The sequence below is a fragment of the Heterodontus francisci genome, chromosome 6 (assembly GCF_036365525.1).
Source record: "Heterodontus francisci isolate sHetFra1 chromosome 6, sHetFra1.hap1, whole genome shotgun sequence".
Lineage (NCBI taxonomy): Eukaryota > Metazoa > Chordata > Chondrichthyes > Heterodontiformes > Heterodontidae > Heterodontus > Heterodontus francisci.
Genome location: NC_090376.1, coordinates 25,406,717 through 25,434,100, shown reverse-complemented (window position 1 = coordinate 25,434,100; position 27,384 = coordinate 25,406,717). Strand labels below are relative to the sequence as shown.

At 43.3% G+C, this 27,384-nt stretch overlaps 1 protein-coding gene across 1 annotated transcript in view; it reads left to right on the top strand.

Annotated features, from left to right (window-relative positions):
- mgat4a (alpha-1,3-mannosyl-glycoprotein 4-beta-N-acetylglucosaminyltransferase A) overlaps positions 1-27,384 on the top strand; it is a 263,412-nt gene that overhangs the window by 210,871 nt on the left and 25,157 nt on the right. Inside the window, exons 10-11 of the mRNA XM_068033329.1 lie at positions 906-1,013; positions 4,078-4,271. Coding sequence (XP_067889430.1) covers positions 906-1,013; positions 4,078-4,271 — 302 coding nt within the window. The remainder of the gene's footprint in view (positions 1-905; positions 1,014-4,077; positions 4,272-27,384) is intronic.

Sequence of the window (27,384 nt, the reverse complement as noted above, 5' to 3'; positions counted from 1 at the left end):
TATAACTTTATTTTAATTATGAAAGAAACTTCGCCCCTACCTTACTCATTCTCCTTTTTTTCACTATTCCCCCTCTCATTGTTTGAGTCTCTCCCCCTCCTTCTGTCACTTTCTCCCTTCCTTGTCCTTTCACTTTTGTTATCCAGTTTCCTCCCCCTGCCCCTCTTCTCCAACCCTCATCCTGGCCCTCATACTTACTGATATTGAATTCCATCTGCTACTTCTTGGACTATTTCCCCCATCTTGTCAATATCCCTTTGCAGTTTCATTTGGTCTAAAATATTAACTACACCAGATGGACAGCAGTGGTTCAAGACAGCAGCTCGCCATCACCTTCACAAGGGTAATTAGAGATGGGCAATAAATGCTGGTCTCGCCAGCGACGCCCACATCCCATGAAAGAATAGGAAAATTATGGGTCTTATCTTAGAATCTGCAAATTTTGACACCACTCACTCTCTCTACATCTATATCCAAATCCTTGATGTACACAGAGAGCAGAAGTGGCTCCACAACTGATCCCTGTGGGATGCCATTACCCACTTCCAACCACTCTGGGAAAAACAGCTCTGAATTCCTCATCTCCATTTTCTAACTTCCAACCAGCTTTTAATCTAATTTGCTATCTTTTCCCCCAATTACATAACCCTCATTCTTTTCTAATAAGCTCCCATGTGGTACTGACTCCTTTGTCTAAATATGTTATATCTCTCTTTGTACACATTAAAAGAAGATGGTCACGTTGTTTCACCTAATTACAATGAAAAACTGAAACATGAAAATAGGAAAGAATGAAATGCCGTTCCTTTGTAAATTTTTTTCTGCCACTTTTAATCTCAGCCGCTTAACATTGTCTGGAAGGTTCCTTAAAAAGCTAACACCCTTTATTTTATGTGTGTCATTAGAAACACTGCGAGCGGCAAAAATCTAACGTCAGGATTCGATTCAGACCATCCCTTTTCCAGCACGTTGGATTGCATTCATCGCTGGCAGGCAAGATTCAGAAGTTGACAGTCAGTACCATTTTTAACTGCTGTTGTCGTGTGACATTTATAAGTTTGGGTTAATTGAAGGAAAATGTGATGTAACTGTTAATTGCACTTTTTTTAAATTGAGTTTTTCCTTACAGTTCAAAAATGATCTCCTCCTTGTATTAATGGTTTCATACCCTGGCATCTGTGTGGTGAGAAAATCACTGTATAGAGCTGCTGAATCTCAATCCACTCAAACTGTGCTGCCTCCTCAGAGATTTGCCTGCAGTGCTTTGAACCTACTGCAGTGTAACAGCTGAAGCCAGTACCGACACAGTGAGCTGTTTAACACTACACAGGGAGACCGGTATAACATGTGCATGACCAGATTGTGCTCAGCAATCCATGCAAGGGAGCTTTGAGTTTGAGGGCTCAGTGCACTTGATTGTAGCCTGTCTGGCACAGTTTCAGAAATATTAATTTATCATGCTTCACATATACTGGCAGACTAGTGTAATGTAAGCATAATATTTAGTCAAATCGGAAATGACTGACCTTGTGACACTGTATTTTCATATAGGTTGCTAATTTCAGCATTTCTATTTAATTTGAATCCAGTTTAAACATGAGCAGTCCTTGTTGGAAAAACGGAGAAACACATGTAAATTAGACTTAACAAAAACACAGGCAGGCAGTCTTAGTTTTTCTGTTTCTTTCTCGAACGCCCCATCCATCACCTTTTAAACATTTGCTCCTTCCACCTCCGGTGCCCCCTGGCTGCAGTCTGCACCATCTACAATATGCATTGCAGCAACTTGCTAAGGCTCCTTCCACAGCATCTTCTAAACTTGTGTCCTCTACCACCTAGAGGAACAAGGGCAGCAGGTGCATGGGGACACCACCACCTGCAAGTTCCCCTCCATGTCACACACCATTCTCACTTAGATCTGCATCCGCATCCCTTCATTGTTGCTGGGTCAAAATTCTGGAGCTCCCTAATTAATAGCATTGTGGGTGTACCTACACCAAATGGACTGCAGCAGTTCATGAAGGCAGTTCACCACCACCTTCTCGAGGGCAATTAGGGATGGGCAATAAATGCTGGCCTGGCCAGCGACGCCCCCATCCCATGAACAATTTAAAAAAAAATTATAATAGAAACATAGCAGTGGCAATTTCTAAGTAATGTTTCAGACCCAGTAAACTTCTGAAACATTTTCTAGTTGATTTATTCCATGTGCCTGTTCCCCTATGCTCAAAATATTTTGTCTGAATTTATTTACTCCCTTTTTTTAAATAATGGAATGAAGTTCCTAGATCAGTTTGATCATCTCTACCTGCCTCAGCCTCTTTTATTTTTGCTTCAAAAACCTCTGAAAGGTCACCTTGAAGACACCATTTTTCCAGTGAGAGCAAACCAATGTAACTGACAATTCTTCGTAACTCAGATTCCACTGAGACAGTATTATCTGGTTAGGGTCAGAATCTTCCCATTGGCAGAGATCTCGTAACTCGATATTTTCAAAGATGTTTTCCTTGACAGTTTTTCCCTATCAATCAGCATCTTCCAACTTTTACTGTTGAATAGAACACGAGTCCTTCAACTGCTTAGCACCTCTTGACTAGAATAATTCCTCGGGGAGAATGATCAGAGTTTGAAAAGTCATTATTATATATGATGCATGGGGAGAGGGGGCATGCTTTGTATTGAAGGCATTTTTCCCTCATCTCATTTTTGCTTTGTCTCACAGAATAATGTAGCTTAGTTTTTTTTTTTTACAGCCAAATTAAAATAAACTGCCCTGTTTGCAGTACTTAAAGTAGGTGCATGATACTTTATTTCCATTTGCCTCATTATGTACCTTTCATCCAGAATTTTGCAAGTCAATAGATCACCGATAGATAGCTTGAGTTGTTGCATTTGTTTGACATACTGTACTATTTCTAAATGAAATCCTATTTTATTTTTGGCTGACACTTCTTTCTCAAACCACCTCCGAACTTGCACAATGCTGTCCCTTTGTCCATTCAAATGCAGAGTCTGTGGGTTTAAAAATAGTGTTAATCACCTGTAACAGCAGCAGCTATTGGCAATAACAAGTTATCTGTAAAAAGTCCCACTAGGAAAGTTGGAGTCCTGTGATGGATTGTTCTCTGAATGGGAATGGTACTTGCCAGAAAGATCCCAGGTTAAATCTGTGCTGGGATAGCTGATCCAGGCTAGGGCATTAGGAGAGGTGCTGCAGCATCCCCAATTGCTGTCTAGTGGCTCTTGTCGGGAAGAGCACCTTTTTGGATGTCGGGTGAGGATAAATGAAGTCCACCTGCAGTGGTGCCACTAAGGTTAAACACTCATTTGGGAACACATGAAGAATAGCTGAGTTATTAGATGGTTGGTGACCCTCATGGAAACATATCTCAACATGAGTCTGGAGAGGAGCAGAAAAAATTGGAGAGAAGGTAGACATTACTGAACACTTTGATCTTAAGGGTTTATGATTTCATTAGAAACCTTCAAATGTTCAAAGCACATTCCAACCCAGACCATCATTTATTCTTTAATGCATTTAATCATTTCAACCTTTTCCTAACAGTGTTAAAATTGTAATCTCCCCCTTTGTGGAACATTCTTGTTTATCAGCATGTAGCACACTGACTCTGTCAGCCATCAGTGGATACAAGCAAATCCTGAACTACTTCAAAATACCAACCAAAAGCAAATGCAACATATTGCAAAAAGTAATTGATTGTGGTCAGATAATAAACCATTTAAGCTTTGATTTCTGTCCTTGATCTTTGAATTTATTTGGTAACCATCTTGCAATTTTTCTAAGACCTTCACTATTCTCTAACTGCAGAAATCTCCTGATAACACTCAAAACATTTAATTTTCTTTGTAATAAGTTGACAGATTGGAATTGTGGTGAAATAGAATTAATTTGTAGCAGTTAAGAAATGTCATATTTTAATGTTATTGGAATTTAGCATGTAAAATTAGTTAAATAATGTACCCAGGGTTTTCTTTTATATATTGCAAAACTGCTAATTGGTTTGTTTGTATTTAACAACTAAAATTTTGGGGTGACCCTTTTCTGCCTCTCCTAAGGATAAAGATTTTATGAAGCCTTTACTTCACAAAATGCACGTCAATCCACCCGCAGAGGTTTCAACCTCGCTAAAAGTTTACCAAGGCCATTCATTGGATAAAGCATACCTGGGAGAGGACTTCTTCTGGGGCATTACACCTCTTGCTGGTGACTATATACTTGTCAAATTTGACAAACCATTGAATATAGACAGGTAAGGACACCAACTTAGAATTGTGACGCTTTCTTAGAGCAAACCTGTTGTTGTGGTTTTCAAGTAGGGTGAAGGGGTGCAGAAGGATTGTTTATGTTGATGCTTCATGATCAGCAACAACTTCCATATATTAAAAATTTTTAATGTTTAAAAGACAAAGTCCCCAAGGACTTTGCAGAGCTAGGTTATTGAAAAGTGACGCCATGAATGGTCAGTTGTGCGAATTATTCGTTAGCGAAAAGGAGAGAATAAGAGGAATGACCAAGACTAAGTCAGAGCAATGGCCTTTGCAGAGGTTGTTTTTAAACAGAACTGAAAGGTGTGGATTGGAAAAGGGAAGGGCAGGGAATTACTGAGAATAGGACACAGGCAGCTGAAGACCTCATGAGGCAAAGGAAGGCACACGAGGCTGGAGTCAAAAGAACAGGATGCTCGAGGAAGGATTTAGGGTTGTTGATAGTTTTAGGAGTAATGGCAGGATAAGGCCATGAAGAGATATTGTGGTGGTAAGCTTATTTTGCATTTTAATGGGTATGAATATCCATGATCCAGTATTAAAAGAAAATGACAACTGTACTGTCGGTTAAAACTGCCATTAATTATGGAAAAAACCCCAGACTGCCTGAGTAAATGAAAAACTGGACGAGTTTTGAAGAAAAATTTTAAATCATTGTTTCACAGAGATTTTACAAGATTTTTTAAATGGCAAATATGCATGTAAGTATCATATTTCACTACTTCCAAGGAAGTCCTGCTTAATCTACCAGATGTTGACTGGATAGCTTATGTTATGAAACTATGCAATAAAGTATGCTCAGGTTAAGATTACATATTAGTCGAATGTTTGAGATATAATCCATTATTCTGATCATTGTCCGCCATCTGAAACCTGCTCTACAATTGTGTACGGCCCATTACCCCACACCAAATACTGCTATAGTTTTTTTCTTTTCTGACTTGCTTCTGACTATTTTAGGATATTTGCATTATTTCTGAATATATTTTAGGTAATTGCTTAAAAAAAACCCTTTGTGCACTCTATTTTGTATAACCAGTTATTTCAATACAGAACTGTAAGTCATGAGTGTAGATACTGAGCTGGATTTTTAAAAGCGTTCGGGGTAGAGATTGGAGGCGAGGTGTGCACAATTTGGCGCCTCCGTGCCGGTTCGCCATCGTGATCCCAACCCGGAGCCAAAACCATGGAGATTCAGAGGGAAGCAGCGGGAGAGGAGAGGATTTTGAATAGTGTTTGAACCTCGGAGATTTGGAGAGAAGCAGTGGGAGGGTCGGAGGCAAATCAAAAATCGAAAAGTGACGTCACAATCAACAGAGAGCATGGGGAAACAGAACATCGGCTGGGGTGAATATACTGGTAGGGTTTTTATTTAATCTAAGTTAATCAAATATAAAATAAGATTTGATCGATTCATTAGTATAAAAATGAAAAACTAAGGCAGATTTTATAATTGCCCATGTACAGCAGGAGAGATACCAGCAGGAAGTGTATTCGTTCAAATTTGGAGCTGGGAAATTAAAAACTTTTCTATCAGGGTAATGTAACAATAAGTGTTGCAATAAGAGTATAAACACAGAGCAGGACCAGAGGTATTACTTACAATTTATTGTTTAAACAGGGTACTAAATCGATTGTTTAAAAAGGGATTAGAGGCTCTTTGTTTTAGATCATGGATGGGCAGCTCCAGGGCACTTCATTATGTCTTGGGCGAGCAGATGTGTAGGAAGTATCTCCAGATGCTTCAGTTCGAGCTCAAGATTTCCGAGCTTTATGCACAGCTGGAATCACTGTGGAGCATCATGGAGAGGGAGTGTTCCCTGGATCATACATTCCAGGAGGTGGTCACCCCACAGGCATTAAAAGATCAGGATAGTAGGTAGGTGGCCATCCGGAAGAGTAGGGAGAGGCAGAAAGTGCAGGAGTCTTCTGGGTGTGTGCCACTCTCAAACTGGTACTCAGTTTTTGAGACTGCTGAGAATGACGACACCTTGAAGGAGTGGAGTCCACACCATGGCACCAGTTGGCAAGGGACTGTACAGGAGGAAGCAAAGTGCAGAAATGCAGTTATTATAGGAGATTCCATAGTCGGGGGGCAGATAGGCATTTCTGTAACCGTTATCGTGAGTCCCACATGGTGTGTTGCCTCCGGGGTGCCATATCATGGAGAGAGTGCAGGATATTCTGCAGGGGGAAGGGAGAGAGCCAGAAGCTGTGATGCTTGTTGGTACCAAGGGCAGGTGTTGAGGTCCTACAGTCAGATTTTCAGGAGCTAGGGAGAAAGTTAGAGTAGGACCTCAAGGACAGTAATTTCTAGATTACTCCCATGGCCATGTGCTAGCAAGAGTAGAAATAGGAAGATAGGAATGGCTTGAAGCATGGTGAAGGAGGGAGGGCTTCAGATTTTTGGGGCATTGGGACCAGTTCTGGGGCAGGAGGCACCGATTCAGAAGGGTCAGGTTGCGCCTCAATATGACTGGGAACAATGTCCTTGTGGGGAGGTTCACTAGTGTGATTGGGGAGGGTTTAAACTGATTTGGCAGTGGAATGGGAACCAGCATATAGAAGTGGAAAACAGGAATAAGGTCAGAGTGTTGGACAGTACTACTAAGGTGCACCAAATACTGGGAGAGATAGATAACACCAGAGTAGGGAATGGTAAGTTATTAGGTGGGGGCAGAGTAAGGGAGGAAGTAATAAAGTCTAAATCAGGATTAAAGCGCATGTATGTGAATGCACGGAGTGTAGTTAATGAGATTGATGACAGGCACAGATTGATGTGAGAATATGATGATGTGGCTTTCACAGAGACCTCCAGTGTCAGGAGCCTGTGCGCTGTCCTTGATTTGGTTGGCAAGCCTGCTCCCTGGCCTTTAATTGGCTGAAGATTTAAAAATCACTCTGGGCATGGCTAAACACGCCATGCGGTGTCAGGACCAGGAACTAGTCCCCATTCCTGGTTCCCGACTCCTGAATGACATTCCAGCCCTTTGTCTACCGATTATTTCTCTCAAGACTGAATCCAGGATCTCTGCTGCAACCTGTCTCTCCTTGGCCTGTTTCTGCTTAGTGGTAGTTCACTGGTATACCGAGGTCCTTGTTTGGTAGTCTTTTTCCTTAAATTTTCATGGAAGAGAAAAAAAAAAGTGCATATCACAGAGACTTTGAATTTGAACCACATGTCAGCCGAACAAACAGGTTTTTGCTTTCCCCTCACATGTTTCTTCAGAATTATGCACAGAAACTCATAAATGAGTTAAAACTTGACTTGGGTAGAATCCATGCTCAGGTGAAGTTTATTGGCTTGAGTTCATGAAAGGTTGAGTTTGTCATATTATGTTGCGTGCGTTTCCAGGAGTTTTAATTGAATGGAAGCAATTTGATAGTTTCAAACTTGCAGTTCTGCTCCATCTTGTTATCTGAGAGCTGTCAAGTGAAAAGTTGGTTGGCTCTCCACAGAGAGGGGGAGTCATTCAACACCACAGCTTTTGTGCATTTAACCGCTGGTTGTATTAAAGTTTCAGCAGGGGATGTATTTATTGTCTTGTCTTGTCTTTTCTTTTCCAAGAAGAGCTAATAAATACCCATTGCTAAATTCTAAAATGTTAAAGGACCTCACTTTTGTAATTATAAACTCTTGTTGGCATTGGTTAAAAAGGTTTATCCATCATTACATAGAATTTTACAGCACAGGAACAGGCTATTTGGCCCAACAGTGTTTATGTCCCACACAAGCTTCCTTCCACCTTCGATCCCATCCTATTAACTTGTTCTTCTATTCCTTTCTCCCTCAAGTAATTATCCAGCTTCCCCTTAAATGTATCTATGCTAATTGCCTAAATCACTTCATGCAGTCCTGAGTTCCGCATTCTAACCACTCTATGTAGAGAAGTTTCGCCTAAACTACTTATTGGATTTATTAGTGACTGTCGTATTATTATGGCCCCTAGTTTTGGACTCCCTCACAAATCGAAACCTCTTTTGTATTTCTGGCCTATGAAACTCTTTCATAATTTTAAAGACCTTAATGGGGTCAACTCTCAGTCTTCTCTTTCTGAGAGAAAACAGCCCCAGCCTGTTCAATCTTTGCAGATAGATGTACCTTCTCCATTCTGGTATCATTCTTGTAAATCTGTTTACGCTTTCTCTGGTGTAGTATGGAGTTCATTTGTTATTTTTAAATTAAAATTCCTCTTCCCCCAATAGATCAGCTAGTAGATGAACTGTACAAAACAGTAAGTTCCCAGGTTCAATCTTGATCTGGAGCAGTTTAGTTCTGCTCAGCAGTGATACGAAGATATGAATTTGGAGCAGAAGTAGGCCATTCAGTCCCTCTAGCCTGCTCCACCATTCCATAAGATCATGGCTGATCTGTTTGTGTCATGAATTCCACACTCCAACCACCCCTGATAACCTTAGATTCTTGTTAGGCAAGGGAATCAATCTACCCCCACCTTAAAATTATTCAGTGACCCTGCCTCCACCACCTTCTGAGACAGAGAGTTCCAAAGTCGCACAACCCTGTGAGAACAATTTGTCCTCATCTCTATCCTAAATGGTCGACCCCTAATTTTAAAACAGTGCCCCCCCCTGCTTCTGGACTCCCCCACAAAACATCCTTTCCACATCTACCTTGTCAAGACCGTTCAGGATCTTGTATACTTCAATCAAGTCTCCCCTCACTCTTCTAAACGCCAGTTAAATAAGCCCAGTCTGTCCAACCTTTCCTCATAAGACAGCCCGCTCATTCCAGGTATCAATCCTCCTCTGAACTGCCTCCAACACATTTACATCCTTCCTTAAAAACGGAGACCAAAACTGCACACGGTATTTGAGATGTGGTCTCGCCCTGTATAACTGAAACATATGTCCTTACTTTTATTTTCAATTCCTCTCGTAATAAAGGATAGATTCTGTACCTGCATACTAACCTTTTGTGACTCCTGCACTAGAACAGCTAGATCCCTCTGCACCTCCCTGCTTTTTTATTCTTCCTGCCAAAGTGAACAACTTCACATTTTCCCACATTATACTCCATCTGCCAGATTTTTGCCCACTTACTCAACCTATCTATATCTGTCTGCAAGCTCCTTCTGTCCTCGTCACAATATACTTTCCTACCTATCTTTGTGCAATCTGCAAATTTAGCTACCATGCCATTGCTCCCCTCCTGCAAGTCATTGATATAAATTGTTAAAAGGTTGAGGCCCCAGCACAGACCCCTGCGGGATTCCGCTCGTCACACCTTGCCAATCAGAATAGGTCCCATTTATGCATACTCTTTGTTTTCTGCCAGCCGGCCAATCTTCTATCCATGCTAATATGTTACCCCTACACCATGAGCTCCTACTTTGCGCAATAACCTCTTATGTGGCATCTTGTCAAATGCCTTCTGGAAATCCAAGTACAGTACGTCAATGGGCTCCCCCTTTGTCCATGGCACATGTCACTTCTTCAAAGAACTCCAATAAATTGGTTAAACGTGATTTCCCATTCACAAAGCCACGCTGATTATTCCCGATTATCTTGAGGTTTTCTAAGTGCCCAGCTATACCCTCCTTAATGATCTATTCTAATACCTTCCCCATGACAGATGTCAATCTAACTGGCCTATAGTTACCTGTTTTCTGCCTCTTCCCCCTCCCCCACCCCCATCCCCTTGAATAGAGGGGTTACATTTGCTATTTTCCAGTCTGATGGAACCTTTCCAGAATCTAGCGAATTTTGAAAAATTAACACCAACATCTACTACCTCATTAGCCACCTCTTTTAAGACCCTAGGATGAAGCCCATCAGGACCCAGGGTCTTGTCAGCCCACAGCTCCATCAGTTTGTTCAGTACTGCTTCCCTGGTGATTGTAATTTCAGCAAGTTCCCCTCTTACTTCCACCTCCTGATTTTCAGCTATTAGTGGAATGTTTTTTGTATCCTCTATAGTGAAGACAGAAGCAAAATATTTGTTAGTTTCATCCACCATTTCCTTATTATCTACTATTAATTCCCCATTCTAGCACTCTAGAGGACCAACACTCACTTTACTTACCCTTTCCCTTTAAACTTTTTTTTCCAAAATATACTTTATTGATAAAAATCTGTATAAAAAAAAATACATTACAAAAGAGTTCAAAACAGCACCAAATTGACATTCAGAAAAGTGCAAAGGAAATCCGTTTTCTTCAATACAGGAATGAGTTGCATCACAACGCTTCCATTCCATTTTACCTGCCATGTACATTTTACAGCAACACCAAATTAGGTGCATACAACCTGAGGGGTTTCCTATGGGTCCAGCCCCTCAGTTCATTATGGTGGGACCTTACACAGTGGTTTTTCCCCATTGAGCCTTTGCAGCAGCTGCCCCAAGCTTTAGTGCGTCCCTCAGCACGTAGTCCTGGACCTTGGAATGTGCCAGTCTGCAACACTCGGTCGTGGACAACTCTTTGCTCTGGAAAACCAACAAGTTTCGGGCAGACCAAAGAGCATCTTTCACCAAATTGACGGTCCTCCAGCAGCAGTTGATGTTTATCTCGGTGTGCGTCCCTGGGAACAGCCCGTAGAGCACAGACTCCTGTGTTACAGAGCTGCTTGGGATGAACCTCAACAAAAACCACTGCATCTCTTTCCACACCTGCTTTGCAAAGACATATTCCAGAAGGAGGTGGGCAACTGTCTCTTCCCCACCACAGCCACCTCAAGGGCAATGTGTGGAGGGGGCGAGACTCCAGGCGTGCGGGAAGGATCAGACTGGGAAGGCCCTTCTCACCACCAGCCAACCTACGTCTGGTGATGAGGCATTCTGCCAAATGACTTTGGCAGTCTGCTCGGGGAACCATCCGACAGGATCCACCATCTCCTTTTCCCGTAGGGACTTGAGGACATTCTGTGCAGACGACTGCTTGATTGCTTGGTGGTCAAAGGTGATTTCCCGCAGAAACTTTCTCACGAAGGATAGGTGGAACGGCATGGTCCAACTAGATGGAGCGTTCCGCGGCAATGTGACCAGGCCCATCCTTCACAACACCAGGGACAGATAGAACCTCTTTCTATCTGTTTTTACATTTCTAGCTAGCTTCTTTTCATACTCTAATTTCTTTCTCCTGATTAACCTTTTAGTCATTCTGTGCCGTTCTTGATATTCTGACCAATCATCTGACCTGTCACTCACCTTTGCGTAAGTATATCCTTTTTCCTTAAGTTTGATGCTTTCTTTAACTTCTTTAGTTAACCACGGATGGTGGGTCCTCCCCTTAGAATTTTTCTTTATAGTAGGAATATATTTGTTGAGTTTTCTGAAATATCCCCCTGAATGTCTGCCACTGCTTCTCTATATATCTATCTCCTAGCCTAGTAACCCAGTTCACTTCAGCTAGCTCAGCTTTCATGCTCACGTAGTTGCCTTTATTTAAGTTTAAAATACTAGTCTTAGACTCACTCTTCTCTCTTTCAAACTGGATGTAAAATTCAATCATGATTAAAATCACCCATGATTACAGCCGAGCCTTTATCACAAGCACCCAATATTTCTTCTTGTATACTTAATCCTACATTGTGGTTTCTGTTAGGGGGCCTGTAAACCACTCCCACTAGTGACTTCTTTCCCCTACTGTTCCTCATCTCCACCCAAACCCATTCTACATCCTGATCTTCTGAATCTCTAACTATTGCACCAATGCCATCCTTTATTTAACAGTGCTACCCCGCCTAGCCTAGCATCTTATTCTTCTTGAACATCATATACCCCTCAATATTCAGGACCCAATCCTTGTCAGTCTGCAGCCACATCTGCATAATGGCTATCAGATCATGTTTATTTACTTCAATGTGCGCCATCAGTTCGTCTACTTTGTTATGAATGCCACGTGCATTTAGATACAGAGCCTTTAGTTTTGTCTTTTTGTTATCTTTGTAACATCTAGACTTGACTGGTGTGTTCTTAGCTTTTTTCTCTCTGTCCCTTCCTGCCATTCTCTGACCTTCATTTTCCATAACACTATTATGCTCTCCTGCCTTGATTCTACCGCTTGGTTTGTGACACCTACCCAAGGTTGATCCCTCACCCCCTTGTTTAGTTTAAAGCTCTCTCTACTTCCCTAGTTATACAGTTTGTGATGGAAGCAAAAACTTTACAACTAAACTCAGTGATCTTGGGTTAGAGAGGAGGAATAGGCTATGGTTCTTGTTCGAGATCACTCTCCAGTGCTTTTTAAAAAAAATTCATTCATGGGATGAGCACTTTGCTGGCAAGGCCATTATTTATTACCCATCTCTAATTGTCCTTGAGAAGATTGTGGTGAGCTGCCACCTTGAACTGCTGCAGTCCACCTGGTGTTGGTATATCCACAGTGGTGTTCGGGAGGGAATTCCAGGATTTTGGCCCAGTGATAGTGAAGAAGCGTCTAAGTCAGAATGGTGTGTGACTTGGAGGGGAACTTGTAGGTGGTGGTGTTCCCATGCATCTGCTGCCCTTGTCCTTCTAGATGGTAGAGGTTGCAGGTTTGGAAGGTGATGTTGAAGGAGCCTTGTCGAGTTGCTGCAGTGCATCTTGTAGACACACTGCTGCCACGATGTGCCAGTGGTAGAGGAAGTGAATGTTTAAAGTGGTGCATGGTATGCCAATCAAGCGGGCTGCTTTGTCGAGCTTCTTGAGCATTGTTGGAGCTGCAGTCATCTGGGCAAGTGGAGAGTATTCTATCACACTCCTGACTTGTGCCTTGTAGATGGTGGACAGGCTTTGTGGAGTCAGGAGGTGAGTTACTCACCACAGAATTCCCAGCCTCTGACCTGCTCTTGTAACCACAGTATTTATATAGCTGCTCCTGTTAAGTTTCTAGTCAATGGTAATGACCAGGATGCTGTTAATGGGGGATTCAGTGATGATAATGCCATTGAACATCAAGATAAAATGATTAGATTCTCTCTTGGAGATGGTCATTGCTTGGCATTCATGTGGCGTAAATATTATCCAGGTCTTGAAGCATGCAGGCTCGGACTGCTTCAGTATCTGAGGAGTTGCGGATAGTGCTGAACACTGTGCAATCATAAGCAAACATCCCCACTTCTGACCTTATGATTGATGAAACAGCTGAAGATGATTGGGCCCAGGACACTACCCTGAGGAACTCCTGTAGTGATATCCTGGGGCTGAGATGATTGGCCTCCAGCAAGCACAACCATCTTCAATTTTGCAAGGGCCCCTTTATGCCACACTCAGTCAAATGCTGTCTTGATGTCAAGGACAATCATTCTCTCCTCACCTCTGGAATTCAGCTTTTTTGTCCATGTTTGGACCAAGGCTGTAATGAGGTCAGGAGCTGAGCAGTCCTGGCGGAATCCAAACTGAGCATCTTTGAGCAGATTATTGCTGAATGGGTGCTGCTTGATAACACTGTTGACGACACCTTCCATCACTTTGATGATTGAGAATGGACTGATGGAACGGTAATTGGCTGGATTGGATTTGTCCTGCATTTTGTGGACAGGACATACCTGAGCAAATTTCCACATTGTTGGGCAGATGCCTGTGTTGTAGATGTACTGGAACAGCTTGTCTTGGGGCATGGCTCGACCTGGAGCACAAGTCTTCAGTACTACAGCCAGGATATTGTCAGGACGCATAGCCTTTGCAGTTTTTGGTGTGTTCAGCTGTTCCTTGATGTCGTGGGGAATGAGTCAAATTTTACAGAATGATAGAATTTTACATTAAGTTTGAAAGTGATGTAGTTCAATCCGAAGCTAGGGGTCTTAAATCTAAACAAAGGATTTTGGAAGATGACTACCGACATATCCACCATCTCTATAGCCACCTCATTCAACATTCTGGAATGCAGATCATCAGGCTCAGGGGACTGATCAACTTTCAGTCTCATTAATTTCTCCAGTACTACTTTTTTTTACTAATATCTTTCAGTTCCTCATTCTCACTAGTCTCTTGGTTCTCTAGTATTTCTGGAGGTTTTTTTTTGTATCTTCCTCTGTGAAGACAGACACAGAGTACTTGTTTGGTTTATCTGTCATTTCCTTATTCCCCATTCTAAATTCCCTGTCACTGCCAGTAATGGGCCCACATTTGTCTTTGCTAATCTTTTCCTTTTTATATACCAACAGAAGCTTTTACAGTCCATTTTTATGTTTCTCACTAGTTTACTTTCATATTCTATTTTCTCTTTATCAGTTTTTTGGTCCTCCTTTGCTGAATTTTAAAATGCTTCCAGTCCTCAGGCCTACTACTTTTTTGGCAACTTTATAAGCCTCTTCCTTTGATCTCATACAATCTTTAACTTCTCTTGTTAGCCCTAGTTGAATCACCTTTCCTGTTGGATTTTTGTGCCTCAAAGGAATGTAAATTAGTTGTAAGCAATGTATTAATTCTTTAAATGCTAGCCACTGCCTGTCTACCATCATACCTTTTAATGTAGTTTCCCAATCTACCACAGCCAGTTTGGCCCTCATACCTTCATATTTTGCAGATTGAAAGGCAGCAAATGTAAACCCACTATTTAAGAAAGGAGGGAGAGAGAAAATTGGGAACTACAGACCTGACATCAGTACTAAGGAAATTGTTCAAATCTATTATAAAGAATGTGATAACAAAGAACAGTACAGCACAGGAACAGGCCATTCGGCCCTCCAAGCCTGCGCCGATCTTGATGCCTGCCGAAACTTACACCTTCTGCACTTCCGGGGCCAATATCCCTCTATTCCCTTCCTATTCATATATTTGTCAAGATGTCTCTTAAACGTCGCTATCGTATCTGCTTCCACCACCTCCCCTGGCAACAAGTTCCAGGCACTCACCACCCTCTGTGTAGAAAAACTTGCCTCGCACATCCCCTCTAAACTTTGCCCCTCGCACCTTAAACCTATGTCCCCTAGTAACTGACTCTTCCACCCTGGGAAAAAGCTTCTGACTATCCACTCTGTCCATGCCGCTCATAACTTTGTAAACCTCTATCATGTCGCCCCTCCACCTCCGTCGTTCCAGTGAAAACAATCCTGAGTTTTTCCAACCTCTCCTCATAGCTAATGCCCTCCAGACCAGGCAACATCCTGGTAAACCTGCTCTGCACCCTCTCCAAAGCCTCCATGTCCTTCTGGTAGTGTGGCGACCAGAATTGCACGCAATATTCTAAGTGTGGCCTAACTAAGGTTCTGTACAGCTGCAACATGACTTGCCAATTTTTATACTCTATGCCCCGACCGATGAAGGCAAGCATGCCGAATGCCGCCTTGACTACCTTATCCACCTGCGTTGTGGACCTGTACGCCCAGATCTCTCTGCCTGTCAATACTCCTAAGGGTTCTGCCATTTACTGTATACCTCCCACCTGCATTATAGCTTCCAAAATGCATTACCTCACATTTGTCCAGATTAAACTCCATCTGCCATTTCTCCGCCCAAGTCTCCAACCGATCTATATCCTGCTGTATCCTCTGACAATCCTCATCATTATCCGCAACTCCACCATCCTTTGTGTCATCCACAAACTTACTAATCAGACCAGCTACATTTTCCTCCAAATCATTTATATATACTACAAACAGCAAAGGTCCCAGCACTGATCCCTGCGGAACACCACTAGTCACATCCCTCCATTCAGAAAAACACCCATCCACTGTTACCCTCTGTCTTCTGTGACCGAGCCAGTTCTGTATCCATCTTGCCAGCTCACCTCTGATCCCGTGTGACTTCACCTTTTGCACCAGTCTGCCATGCGGGACCTTGTCAAAGGCTTTACTAAAGTCCACATAGACAACATCCGCCGGCCTTCCCTCATCAATCATCTTTGTCACTTCCTCACGAAATTCAATCAAATTAGTAAGACACGACCTCCCCTTCACAAAACCATGCTGTCTCTCACTAATAAGTTCGTGGGCTAATGGGAAGATTCTTGGTAGTGTAGATGAACAGAGAGATCTTGGTGTCCAGGTGCATAAATCCCTGAAGGTTGCTACCCAGGTTAATAGGGCTGTTAAGAAGGCATATGGTGTGTTAGCTTTTATTAGTAGGGGGATCGAGTTTCGGAGCCACGAGGTCATGCTGCAGCTGTACAAAACTCTGGTGAGACCGCACCTGGAGTATTGTGTGCAGTTCTGGTCACCGCATTATAGGAAGGATGTGGAAGCTATGGATAGGGTGCAGAGGGGATTTACTAGGATGTTGCCTGGTATGGAGGGAAGGTCTTACGAGGAAAGGCTGAGGGACTTGAGGTTGTTTTCGTTGGAGAGAAGGAGGAGGAGAGGTGACTGAATAGAGACATATAAGATAATCAGAGGGTTAGATAGGGTGGATAGTGAGAGTCCTTTTCCTCGGATGGTGATGGCAAACACGAGGGGACATAGCTTCAAGTTGAAGGGTGATAGATATAGGACAGATGTGAGAGGTAGTTTCTTTACTCAGAGAGTAGTAAGGGCGTGGAACGCCCTGCCTGCAGCAGTAGTAGATTCGCCAACTTTAAGGGCAATTTAAGTGGTCATTGGATAGACATATGGATGAAAATGGAATAGTGTAGGTCAGATGGTTTCACAGGTCGGTGCAACATCGAGGGCCGAAGGGCCTGTACTGCGCTGTAATGTTCCAATTCTAATTCAAATGGGAGTAAATCCTGTCCCGAAGAATCCTCTCTAATAGTTTCCCTACCACTGACGTAAGGCTCACAGGCCTATAATTTCCTGGATTATCCTTGCCACCCTTCTTAAACAAAGGAACAACATTGGCTATTCTCCAGTCCTCTGGGACCTCACCTGTAGCCAATGAGGATGCAAAGATTTCTGTCAAGGCCCCAGCAATTTCTTCCCTTGCCTCCCTCAGTATTCTAGGGTAGACCCCATCAGGCCCTGGGGACTTATCTACCTTAATGCTTTGCAAGACACCCAACACCTCCTCATTTTTGATAATGAAATGACTGAGACTAACTGCACTCCCTTCCCTAGGCTCATCATCCACCAAGTCCTTCTCCTTGGTGAATACTGATGCAAAGTACTCATTTAGCACCTCGCCCATTTCCTCTGGCTCCACGCATAGGATTCCCATCTCTGTCCTTGAGTGGGCCAACCCTTTCCCTGGTTACCCTCTTGCTCTTTATATATGTATAAAAAGCCTTGGGATTTTCCTTAATCCTGTTTGCCAATGACTTTTCATGACCCCTTTTAGCCCTCCTAACTCCTTGCTTAAGTTCCTTCCTACTGTCTTTATATTCCTCAAGTGCTTCATCTGTTCCTCGCCTTCCAGCCCTTACAAATGCTTCCTTTTCCTTTTTGACTAGGCTCACAATATCCCGTGTTATCCAAGCTTCCCGAAACTTGCCAAACTTGTCTTTCTTCCTCACAGGAACATGCTGGTCCTGGATTCTAATCAGCTGACGTTTGAAAGACTCCCACATGTCAGATGTTGATTTACCCTCAAACAGCCGCCCCCAATCTAAATTCTTCAGTTTCTGCCTAATATTGTTATAATTAGCCTTCCCCCAATTTAGCACCTTCACCTGAGGACTACTCTTATCCTTATCCACAAGTACCTTAAAACTTATGGAATTATGGTCACTGCTCCAGAAATGCTCCCCCACTGAAACTTCGACCACCTGGCCGGGCTCAATCCCTAATACCAGGTCCAGAATGGCCCCATCCCTAGTTGGACTATCTACATACTGTTTCAAGAAGCCCTCCTGGATGCTCCTCACAAATTCTGCCCCATCCAAGCCCCTAGCACTAAGTGAGTCCCAGTCAATATTGGGGAAGTTAAAATCACCCACCACTACAACCCTGTTATCTTTACGTTTTTCCAAAATCTGTCTACATATCTGCTCCTCTACCTCCCGCTGGCTGTTGGGAGGCCTGTAGTAAACCCCCAACATCGTGACTGCACCCTTCCTATTCCTGAGCTCCATCCATATTACCTCGCTGCATGACCCCTCTGAGGTGTCCTCCCGCTGTACAGCTGTGATATTCTGTGGGGCGGCGCAGTGGTTAGCACCACAGCCTCACAGCTCCAGGGACCCGGGTTCGATTCTGGGTACTACCTGTGTGGAGTTTGCACGTTCTCCCTGTGTCTGCGTGGGTTTTCCCCGGGTGCTCCGGTTTTCTCCCACAGCCAAAGACTTGCAGATGATAGGTAAATTGGCTGTTGTAAATTGCCCCTAGTGTAGGTAGGTGATAGGGAATATGGGATTACTGTAGGGTTAGTATAAATGGGTGGTTGTTGGTCGGCACAGACTCGGTAGGCCGAAGGGCCTGTTTCAGTGCTGTATCTCTGAATAAAAAATCAAATAAATAAGAATCTTAACCGGTAATGCAACTCCCCCACCCCTTTTACATCCCCCTCTATCCCGCCTGAAGCTTCTAAAGCCTGGAACATTTAGCTGCCAATCCTGCCCTTCCCTCAACCAAGTCTCTGTAATAGCAACATCATATTTCCAAGTACTAATCCAAGCTCTAAGTTCATCTGCCTTACCTGTTATAATTCTCGCATTGAAACAACATCTCAGCAACATCTCCCTGCCTGCTCTTCCTCTTAGTCCTACTGGCCTTATTTACTATGTCCTCCTCATTTACTTCACTAGCTGTCCTACTGCTCTTGTTCCCACCCCCCTGCCACACTCGTTTACACCCTCCCGAGTGACGCTAGCAAACCTGGCAGCCAGCATATTAGTACCCTTCCAGTTTAGATGCAACCCGCCCTTCTTGTACAGGTCCCATCTGTCCCTGAAGAGAGCTCAATGGTCCAGATATCTGAAACCCTCCCTTCTACACCAGCTGCTCAGCCACGTGTTTAGCTGCACTATCTTCCTATTTCTAGCCTCACTGGCACGTGGCACAGGGAGTAATCCAGAGATTACAACCCTAGAGGTCCTGTTTTTTAACTTACTACCTAACTCCCTGAACTCCCCCTGCAGGACCTCATCACTCTTCCTGCCTATGTCATTGGTACCGATGTGTACCACAACTTCTGGCTGTTCACCCTCCCCCTTCAGAATGCCCTCTGTCCGTTCAGAGATATCCTTGACCCTGGCAACATACCTTCCTGGAGTCTCTTTCACGTCCACAGAAGCGCCTACCTGAGCCCCTGACTATAGAGTCCCCTATAACTATTGCTCTTCTACGCTTTGTCCCTCTCTGCTGAACAACAGTGCCAACCGTGGTGCCACTGCTCTGGCTGCTGCTGTTTTCCCCTGATAGGCCATCCCCCCAACAGTATCCAAAACGGTATACTTGTTAGAGAGGGGGATAGCCACAGGGGATTCCTGCACTGACTGCCTGCCCCTTCTAGCGGTCACCCATCTATCTGCCTGCACTTTGGGTGTAACCACATCAGGACACATAGAAATTAATGGTAGGATTGGGTACAGTCAACATGGATTTATGAAAGGGAAATCATGTTTGACAAACCTGTTGGAGTTTTTTGAGGATGTAACTAGCAGAATGGATAAGGGGGAACCAGTGGACGTGGTGTATTTTGGATTTTCAGAAGGCTTTCAATAAGGTCCCACACAAGAGGTGAGTAAGCAAAATTAGAGCATGTGGGATTGGGGGTAATATACTGGCATACTTTGGATTGAGAACTAGTTAACAGATAGAAAACAGAGAGTAGAAATAAATGGGTCATTCTCAGGTTGGCTGACTGTGACGAGTAGGGTACTGCAAGGATCGGTGCTTGGGCCCCAGCTATTCACAATCTATATCAATGATTTGGATATGGGGACCAAATGTAATATTTTCAAGTTTGCTGTTGAGGTGGGAATGTGAGTTGTGAGGAGGATGCAAAGAGGCTTCAAGGGGATTTAGACAGGCTAGGTGAGTGGGCAAGAGGAATATAATGTGAAAAAATGTGAAGTTATCTACTTTGGTAGGAAAAACAGAAATGCAGAGTATTTCTTAAATGGCAAAAGGTTGGGAAGTGTTGATGTCCAAAGGGATTTGGGTGCCCTTGTTCATGAGTCACTTTGCAGCAAGCAATTGGGAAGGCAATTGGTATGTTGGCCTTTATTGTAAGAGAATTTGAGCACAGGAGTAAAGAAGTCTTGCTGCAGTTGTATAGAGCCTTAGTGAGACTGCACCTGGAGTATTGTGTGCAATTTTAATTTCTTTACCTAAGGAAGGATATACTTGCCATAGAGGGAGTACAACGAAGGTTCACCAGACTGATCCTTGGGATGGCAGGGTTGTCCTATGAGGAGTGATTGAGGAAACTGGGCCTGTATTCTCTAGGGTTTTCAAGAATGAGAGGTAATCTCATTGAGGCATACAAAATTCTTACAGGGCTCGATGAGGTGGATGCAGGAAGGATGTTTCCCCTGGCTGGGGGGGTGTCTAGAACCAGGGGACATGATCTCAGAATAAGAGGTAGGCCATTTAGGACTGAGATGAGGAGGAATTTATTCACTCGGAGTGATGAATCTGTGGAATTCTGTACCGCAGAGGGCCGTGGAGGCTCAGTCATTGAGTATATTCAAGACAGAGATCGATAGATTTCTAGATATTAAAGATATCAAGGGATATGGGGATAATGGGGAAAAATGGCTTAGAGATAGAAGATTAGCCATGATCTTGTTGAATGGCAGAGCAGGCTCGAGGGGTCAAATGGCCTGCTCCTGTTCCTAGTTCCTATGTTGCTAATTGGCTGAAGAGTGACATCTGTGATGCTGGGGATCTCAGCAGGAAGCCAAGCTGGGACTTCTGGCTGAAGCTGGTTACAAACGCCTCAGCCTTGACTTTTGCACTGATGTGCTGGGCTTCCCCATCATTAAGGTTAGGGATATTTGTGGAGCATCCTCCTCCAGTTAGTTGTTTAATTGTCCACCACAATTCATGATGTAGCAGGATTACAGAGCTTTGATCTGATCCTTAGGTTGTGGGATCGCTTCCTTCTGTCTATAGCCCACGAGAAGTGCATGTGGTTAGATGAAGGGTAAATACAGAATTGGGCTCAGCTATGATGCTACAATAGAGGAATAGCCTCTTAATTCTCCATTTCACACATAACTATTGACCACTTTTGTAAGGTAGCAGAGTACTTGCACCTGTGGAGGTGTAAGCCAGCATGGCATTAAGAGAAGGTGGATGAAAATTAACAAGAAAAAAAGGGATAAAAAATTGTCTATTTGATAGAAAGTAGTGTCAAAAAGAATGCTTCCCTCATTGGACTTGAAACTGAAATATGAATAGGTTTGTTTCCTAAATTAATCAACTATTCATTCTAATTCTCTCTCTCTCTCTCTCTCTCTCCTCTTCCTCTCTCTCTCTCTCTCTCTCTCTCTCTCTCTCTCTCCTCTCTCTCTCTCTCTCCTCTCTCTGATGAACAGCGCGATAAATAATACAGGTTTGTTCTCTGCGCCTGAGATCTTGATCACTAACAAGGGCATTTGTAACCATTTCCTCATCTCCCTTACACAACCAGCAACTGGCACCTAAATAATCCCTTTAATGGAATGTCCAAATGTGCTTCTTAAATAGAAATAAGAAAAATAGCTGCTGACTTAGGCCAGGAGATTTTAGCAAGCTGAGCATTGTTGGCCAAGCTTTTAGCTACTTCAAATCCATTCTTTGGAACTCTCTTCCTAAACTCTTCAATCACTTTAACCTTCTATCCACTTTTCAATCGGTCTTTTTTCTTTCAAAAAAAAAATTGCTTTTGACCAACCTTCTGGTCACCCCTCCTAACCTCTCCCTTCTGGCTTGGCATCACAATTTCCTTTGACCCATTTGTGAAGTGCCTGGGATGTCTTCCTTTTACATTAATGCTGTTATTTTTCTGCCATTTACATATTTCATCCAATTCATTCCATCATATCTGAATTGCCTCCAATTTGAGTGCACTTCCTATTTTGGTATGGTCTATAAATTTGCATTTCTCACCAAAGCCTTTGACCTCGTCAGCAGACGTGGTCTCTTCAGACTACTAGAAAAGATCGGATGTCCACCAAAGCTACTAAGTATCATCACCTCATTCCATGACAATATGAAAGGCACAATTCAACATGGTGGCTCCTCATCAGAGCCCTTTCCTATCCTGAGTGGTGTGAAACAGGGCTGTGTTCTCGCACCCACACTTTTTGGGATTTTCTTCTCCCTGCTGCTTTCACATGCGTTCAAATCCTCTGAAGAAGGAATTTTCCTCCACACAAGATCAGGGGGCAGGTTGTTCAACCTTGCCCGTCTAAGAGCGAAGTCCAAAGTACGGAAAGTCCTCATCAGAGAACTCCTGTTTGCTGACGATGCTGCTTTAACATCTCACACTGAAGAATGCCTGCAGAGTCTCATCGACAGGTTTGCGTCTGCCTGCAATGAATTTGGCCTAACCATCAGCCTCAAGAAAACGAACATCATGGGGCAGGATGTCAGAAATGCTCCATCCATCAATATTGGCGACCACGCTCTGGAAGTGGTTCAAGAGTTCACCTACCTAGGCTCAACTATCACCAGTAACCTGTCTCTAGATGCAGAAATCAACAAGCGCATGGGTAAGGCTTCCACTGCTATGTCCAGACTGGCCAAGAGAGTGTGGGAAAATGGCGCACTGACACGGAACACAAAAGTCCGAGTGTATCAGGCCTGTGTCCTCAGTACCTTGCTCTACGGCAGCGAGGCCTGGACAACGTATGCCAGCCAAGAGCGACGTCTCAATTCATTCCATCTTCGCTGCCTTCGGAGAATACTTGGCATCAGGTGGCAGGACTATATCTCCAACACAGAAGTCCTTGAAGCGGCCAACATCCCCAGCTTATACACACTACTGAGTCAGCGGCGCTTGAGATGGCTTGGCCATGTGAGCCGCATGGAAGATGGCAGGATCCCCAAAGACACATTGTACAGCGAGCTCGCCACTGGTATCAGACCCACCGGCCGTCCATGTCTCCGTTATAAAGACGTCTGCAAACGCGACATGAAATCGTGTGACATTGATCACAAGTCGTGGGAGTCAGTTGCCAGCATTCGCCAGAGCTGGCGGGCAGCCATAAAGACAGGGCTAAATTGTGGCGAGTCGAAGAGACTTAGTAGTTGGCAGGAAAAAAGACAGAGGCGCAAGGGGAGAGCCAACTGTGCAACAGCCCCAACAAACAAATTTCTCTGCAGCACCTGTGGAAGAGCCTGTCACTCCAGAATTGGCCTTTATAGCCACTCCAGGCGCTGCTTCACAAACCACTGACCACCTCCAGGCGCGTATCCATTGTCTCTCGAGATAAGGAGGCCCAAAAGAAAATAAAATAAATTTGCATTGTGTTTTGGTGTCCAAGTCATTGGACTGGATTTTATTCTGATGACGGGCTGGAAGGCAGAGGGAGAACCTGCCTCAGCCCTCCATTGCCTCAGCCCTCCATTGCCTCCCCCCCGCCCCCCTTGCAATCTAATGGCAGGCAGCCAATTAACTGCCCGCCATTGGGGATGCTGTCCCTTTAAGGGACGAGCTCCAGCCTCCAGAGCTGCCGAAAAATCAGAGGCCCAGCAGCTCTGTAGTACCGGCAGGACCACCACCAGGAGCGATGGCCACTGCTGGTACTACAGGAGGCCTTCAGAAGAGAAGAGTTCCAAGATCCTAGGACAGGTGAGTGGGGTCGGGGTCGCCAGACACAGTCAGGCACGCCCTGGCGATGGAAAGGGGGGGGTGGTGGTTCTTGGTGGGAGGCTGTTCATCACTGCTGGGGGCACTCCAAACACCATGGATTGCCCCCAAAGGAGGGATTCCCGATTTCCCCCCCCCCCCCCCCCCCCCACACCATCCTGAGGCTGCTAGGAGGCCTCCAGGTCTCACCTGGTGGCGTCGCTAGATGGCGGCGGGCCCCTCCACCCTCCACAAAATTGGAGTGGAAGTGGGAAGAGCCTCTTAAGTGGCCTTCCCCGCCCTGGCCAAAATGGCAGGGGGTACAGACAACGTCAGGAGCAACACCCCTTGCCATTTTATTTGTCTCCATACCTGCCCATTGTTGCAAATTTAGAGATAGTACCAGTCACAACACTGATTCTTGGGACATCCTGCTTAATATACGTTATTTGAGGATAATGCTTACTATTGGATCTTGTCTTGGAATATTCATTGTCAGTCAAAATGTGCTGAAGATAAAATAATAATATTATGGCTTTCTTTAAAACTGTCTGCCAGTTACCACTGTTGAGTAATGGGAGGATTTTGAAATATTGCAATACTGATTTTGCAAAGTATACAACATGTCAACATGATTGCTCAACCAATTCTAGAATACCTTGTTTGTCACCAAGTCACATCAGAAAATAGGTATTCAAATTTACATTATGAAATGGAAGCTTTTTGTAACAGGCCAGTTACCCATTGACATCATCCATGCTTATGGTGTAAACGTAGCTGTGCAGGAATGGAGTGACTAATTGCAGGTGCATTGTTGGACTAGAGCTCCAAATACACAGAACTATTTTAGCACAAACAAGAACCAACTAAAGCCTCTATTTACTGATTGCTGCAATGCGCAGCCCAGAGTGGAACCTTCCTCAGGATCTCTCATCGCTCACAGCAGGCGATCCTCAACATTCTACATTCTGATGGACAGCTAAGCCAAGCTTTATTCTTAACCAAGTGCATGCTTTCATGTGTTTCGGATGATAATATAAACTGTTTTGGAAAACAAAATGTTTTCTGTACCTCTCTGTAGTCTGTTGTGCTAATAGAATGTTTTTCAATTCTGTTCAATTACCTTCTCTGTTTAAAGAGCTTTGCATGTAGAACAGAACATCAGATTTAAAGGTTATGAAAGCATTGTAAGTGGTGACCTAGTTTCTGCTCCAAGTTTAATGAGATTTCTTTTCGATATTTATGCTTCAAAATCACAAATGGAATGGAATTCTGGCTCAGGCCAAGAATGGGCATGAAAATTTATTTAAATTCTGCATTATATGTGTATGCTGTTTAATTCAGAGAAAATTCAGCTTATTGAGAATGAAATGAACTCAATCTCTAAATGGAAGTAGCCACACACAAACATTGAAGTATCTCTCTCTTTAGTATCGCACTTGATGTTTGTGACCTTGGCTAATGCAGTATAATTTTATTGCAATGTAAAGTGTTACATTCTTTAATATTCAATGTTTTATGTCGGGAGGCATCATGTTTATATACTGGTCACGGCTAACCTTTCAAAATGACTTGAGGCAAGGGTATTCAGTCACTGTGTACCTACAAACTTTGTAAAGCACTGCCATCAAGTGGCAGATCATAAAATGCCTGCCATTTTTGTGTTTAAATGTGGCACTGGTATAAATTATTACACTATCTTATTCATTCACATTGGGCAGTTTAAGGCAGTCATTGTAGTAAAGATCTCTTGAACATATTGCTTTCTTGGATGGAGGGAGAACGAAAGGCATTTAATAATTGCTAATATTGAATAATACTGAATTTGTTTTTTTAAAAGTGAAAATCTTGAAAAACTGGGATTATTGCAGTGAGATTTACAATCCAAAAGAGTGCAGCAGATTGTAAAGTCATTTAAATGTATGGAACTGTTTGTACTGAAATGAATGACTCATTGCAAATGAGTAATGGATCCAAGTGGGTGCAATTTTCATGTCTTAATGTTACATCGCTCACATGCAAAAAAGCTACCTTTAATACATTTTGGCTTAATGCTCATAACAAAGTTATTTTTCCTTTCCTGCACATTATCATCATCTGGCAGAATGATGTAACTTGTTTCCAGGTGTGTACCAGTATTTCTTTTAAAAATCTGCCATTCGGAAATTTGTTTTTGCACTCTGGGCTGCTGAGAGTTGCATTGGATGACTGTTCTAGGATAATACCAGTTTTTCTCTCCCTCTCTACAGTTGTATTCTTCCATCAGAAGGTATTCCACCTGTAAGTCCAGCTAAAAACTGACTAAACTTATTCTAACAGCAGCAGACAGGTTTGTGATTAAGCCATGAGACAAGACTAGATGTTGGTTGCGTTTGAGTTTCAGTGCCTCAAGCAGGTACTGAATCCGCAACTTTTCCGTCCTGAGACGAAAGTCCCAACAAACAGGATGGTTGTCTTCAAAGTGCTCCATTTCCCCTTCATCTGAGGAACTACCTAGCCTCCAATTGTTATAGTGATGTAGCTCAGATTGGGAATTTTTTTCGTGGAAAATTTTCGGAGGAAACATATATCGTGTTCTTTTGTGGCAGCTCCCAAACTGTGCACCTAAACTGTATTTCTAATTCAGGGCAGAATTCAAATATTGAGCTGCTTTTATACTGCAAGTAAAAATTAAGTTATTGTTAGAGATATGGGACAGTAAAGTGTTAGAAATTCCTTTGCACATAATTAGCATTGTGACCTGTAACTAGAATTCATGAAACATTGAGATATGTTGCCATGTCCATTTTCTTTTTAACTATATTTTTTTTCTCTGGAATATGGACAGCAAGCTGCCGTGATTGATCGATGGAATTGGGCGACTATGATGAGTTAAAATTGTAGCACGTTATCTCACTAATATTTTACTGAGATTTATTAAACTACTGCAGGACAATATGTAAATATTGCTGCTTTATAAAAAATAGATTCCTCTCTGTAAAGTCAACTGGTCAGCTTATTGTGCTGGTCTAGAAATGGATTAGTCAGGCGTTGGTATGTCTCCAGAGCTGTTTTTTTCCTTAAATCTTCAGAGAGACATAAAGTGGCAGCAGATATCAATACAGAAAGGCAGAATAAACTGAGATTGAAAATTATTCCATAGTGTGGATCACAACGATATTCATCAATCACTAATTAATTTAAGGTTCCGTCTGTGACATCATGTAGAAATAGGAACAGGAGTAGGCCATACAGTTTCTCGAGTCTTCTCCGCCATTCAATAAGATCATGGATAATCTCCGTCAACTCCACTGGCCCGCCCTATTCCCATGTGTCCAAAGATCTATTGATCTCTCAGTCTTTACACCCTTTGGGTGTAATTCCAAAAATTCACAGCCTCCGAGTGCAGAAATATCTCCTCATTAGTCCTATGTGGCCGACTGCTTATCCTCAGACTATGTCCAGAATTTTACTGCCCCCCGACGAGCGGGCTGGTAGCTGGGGGTGGGCATAAAATTTAGTGGGGAGACGGGGAGGGCTGTTGCTGTTCCCGATCCCCTCCCACCCCCAGTGCAATTCTACGCAAG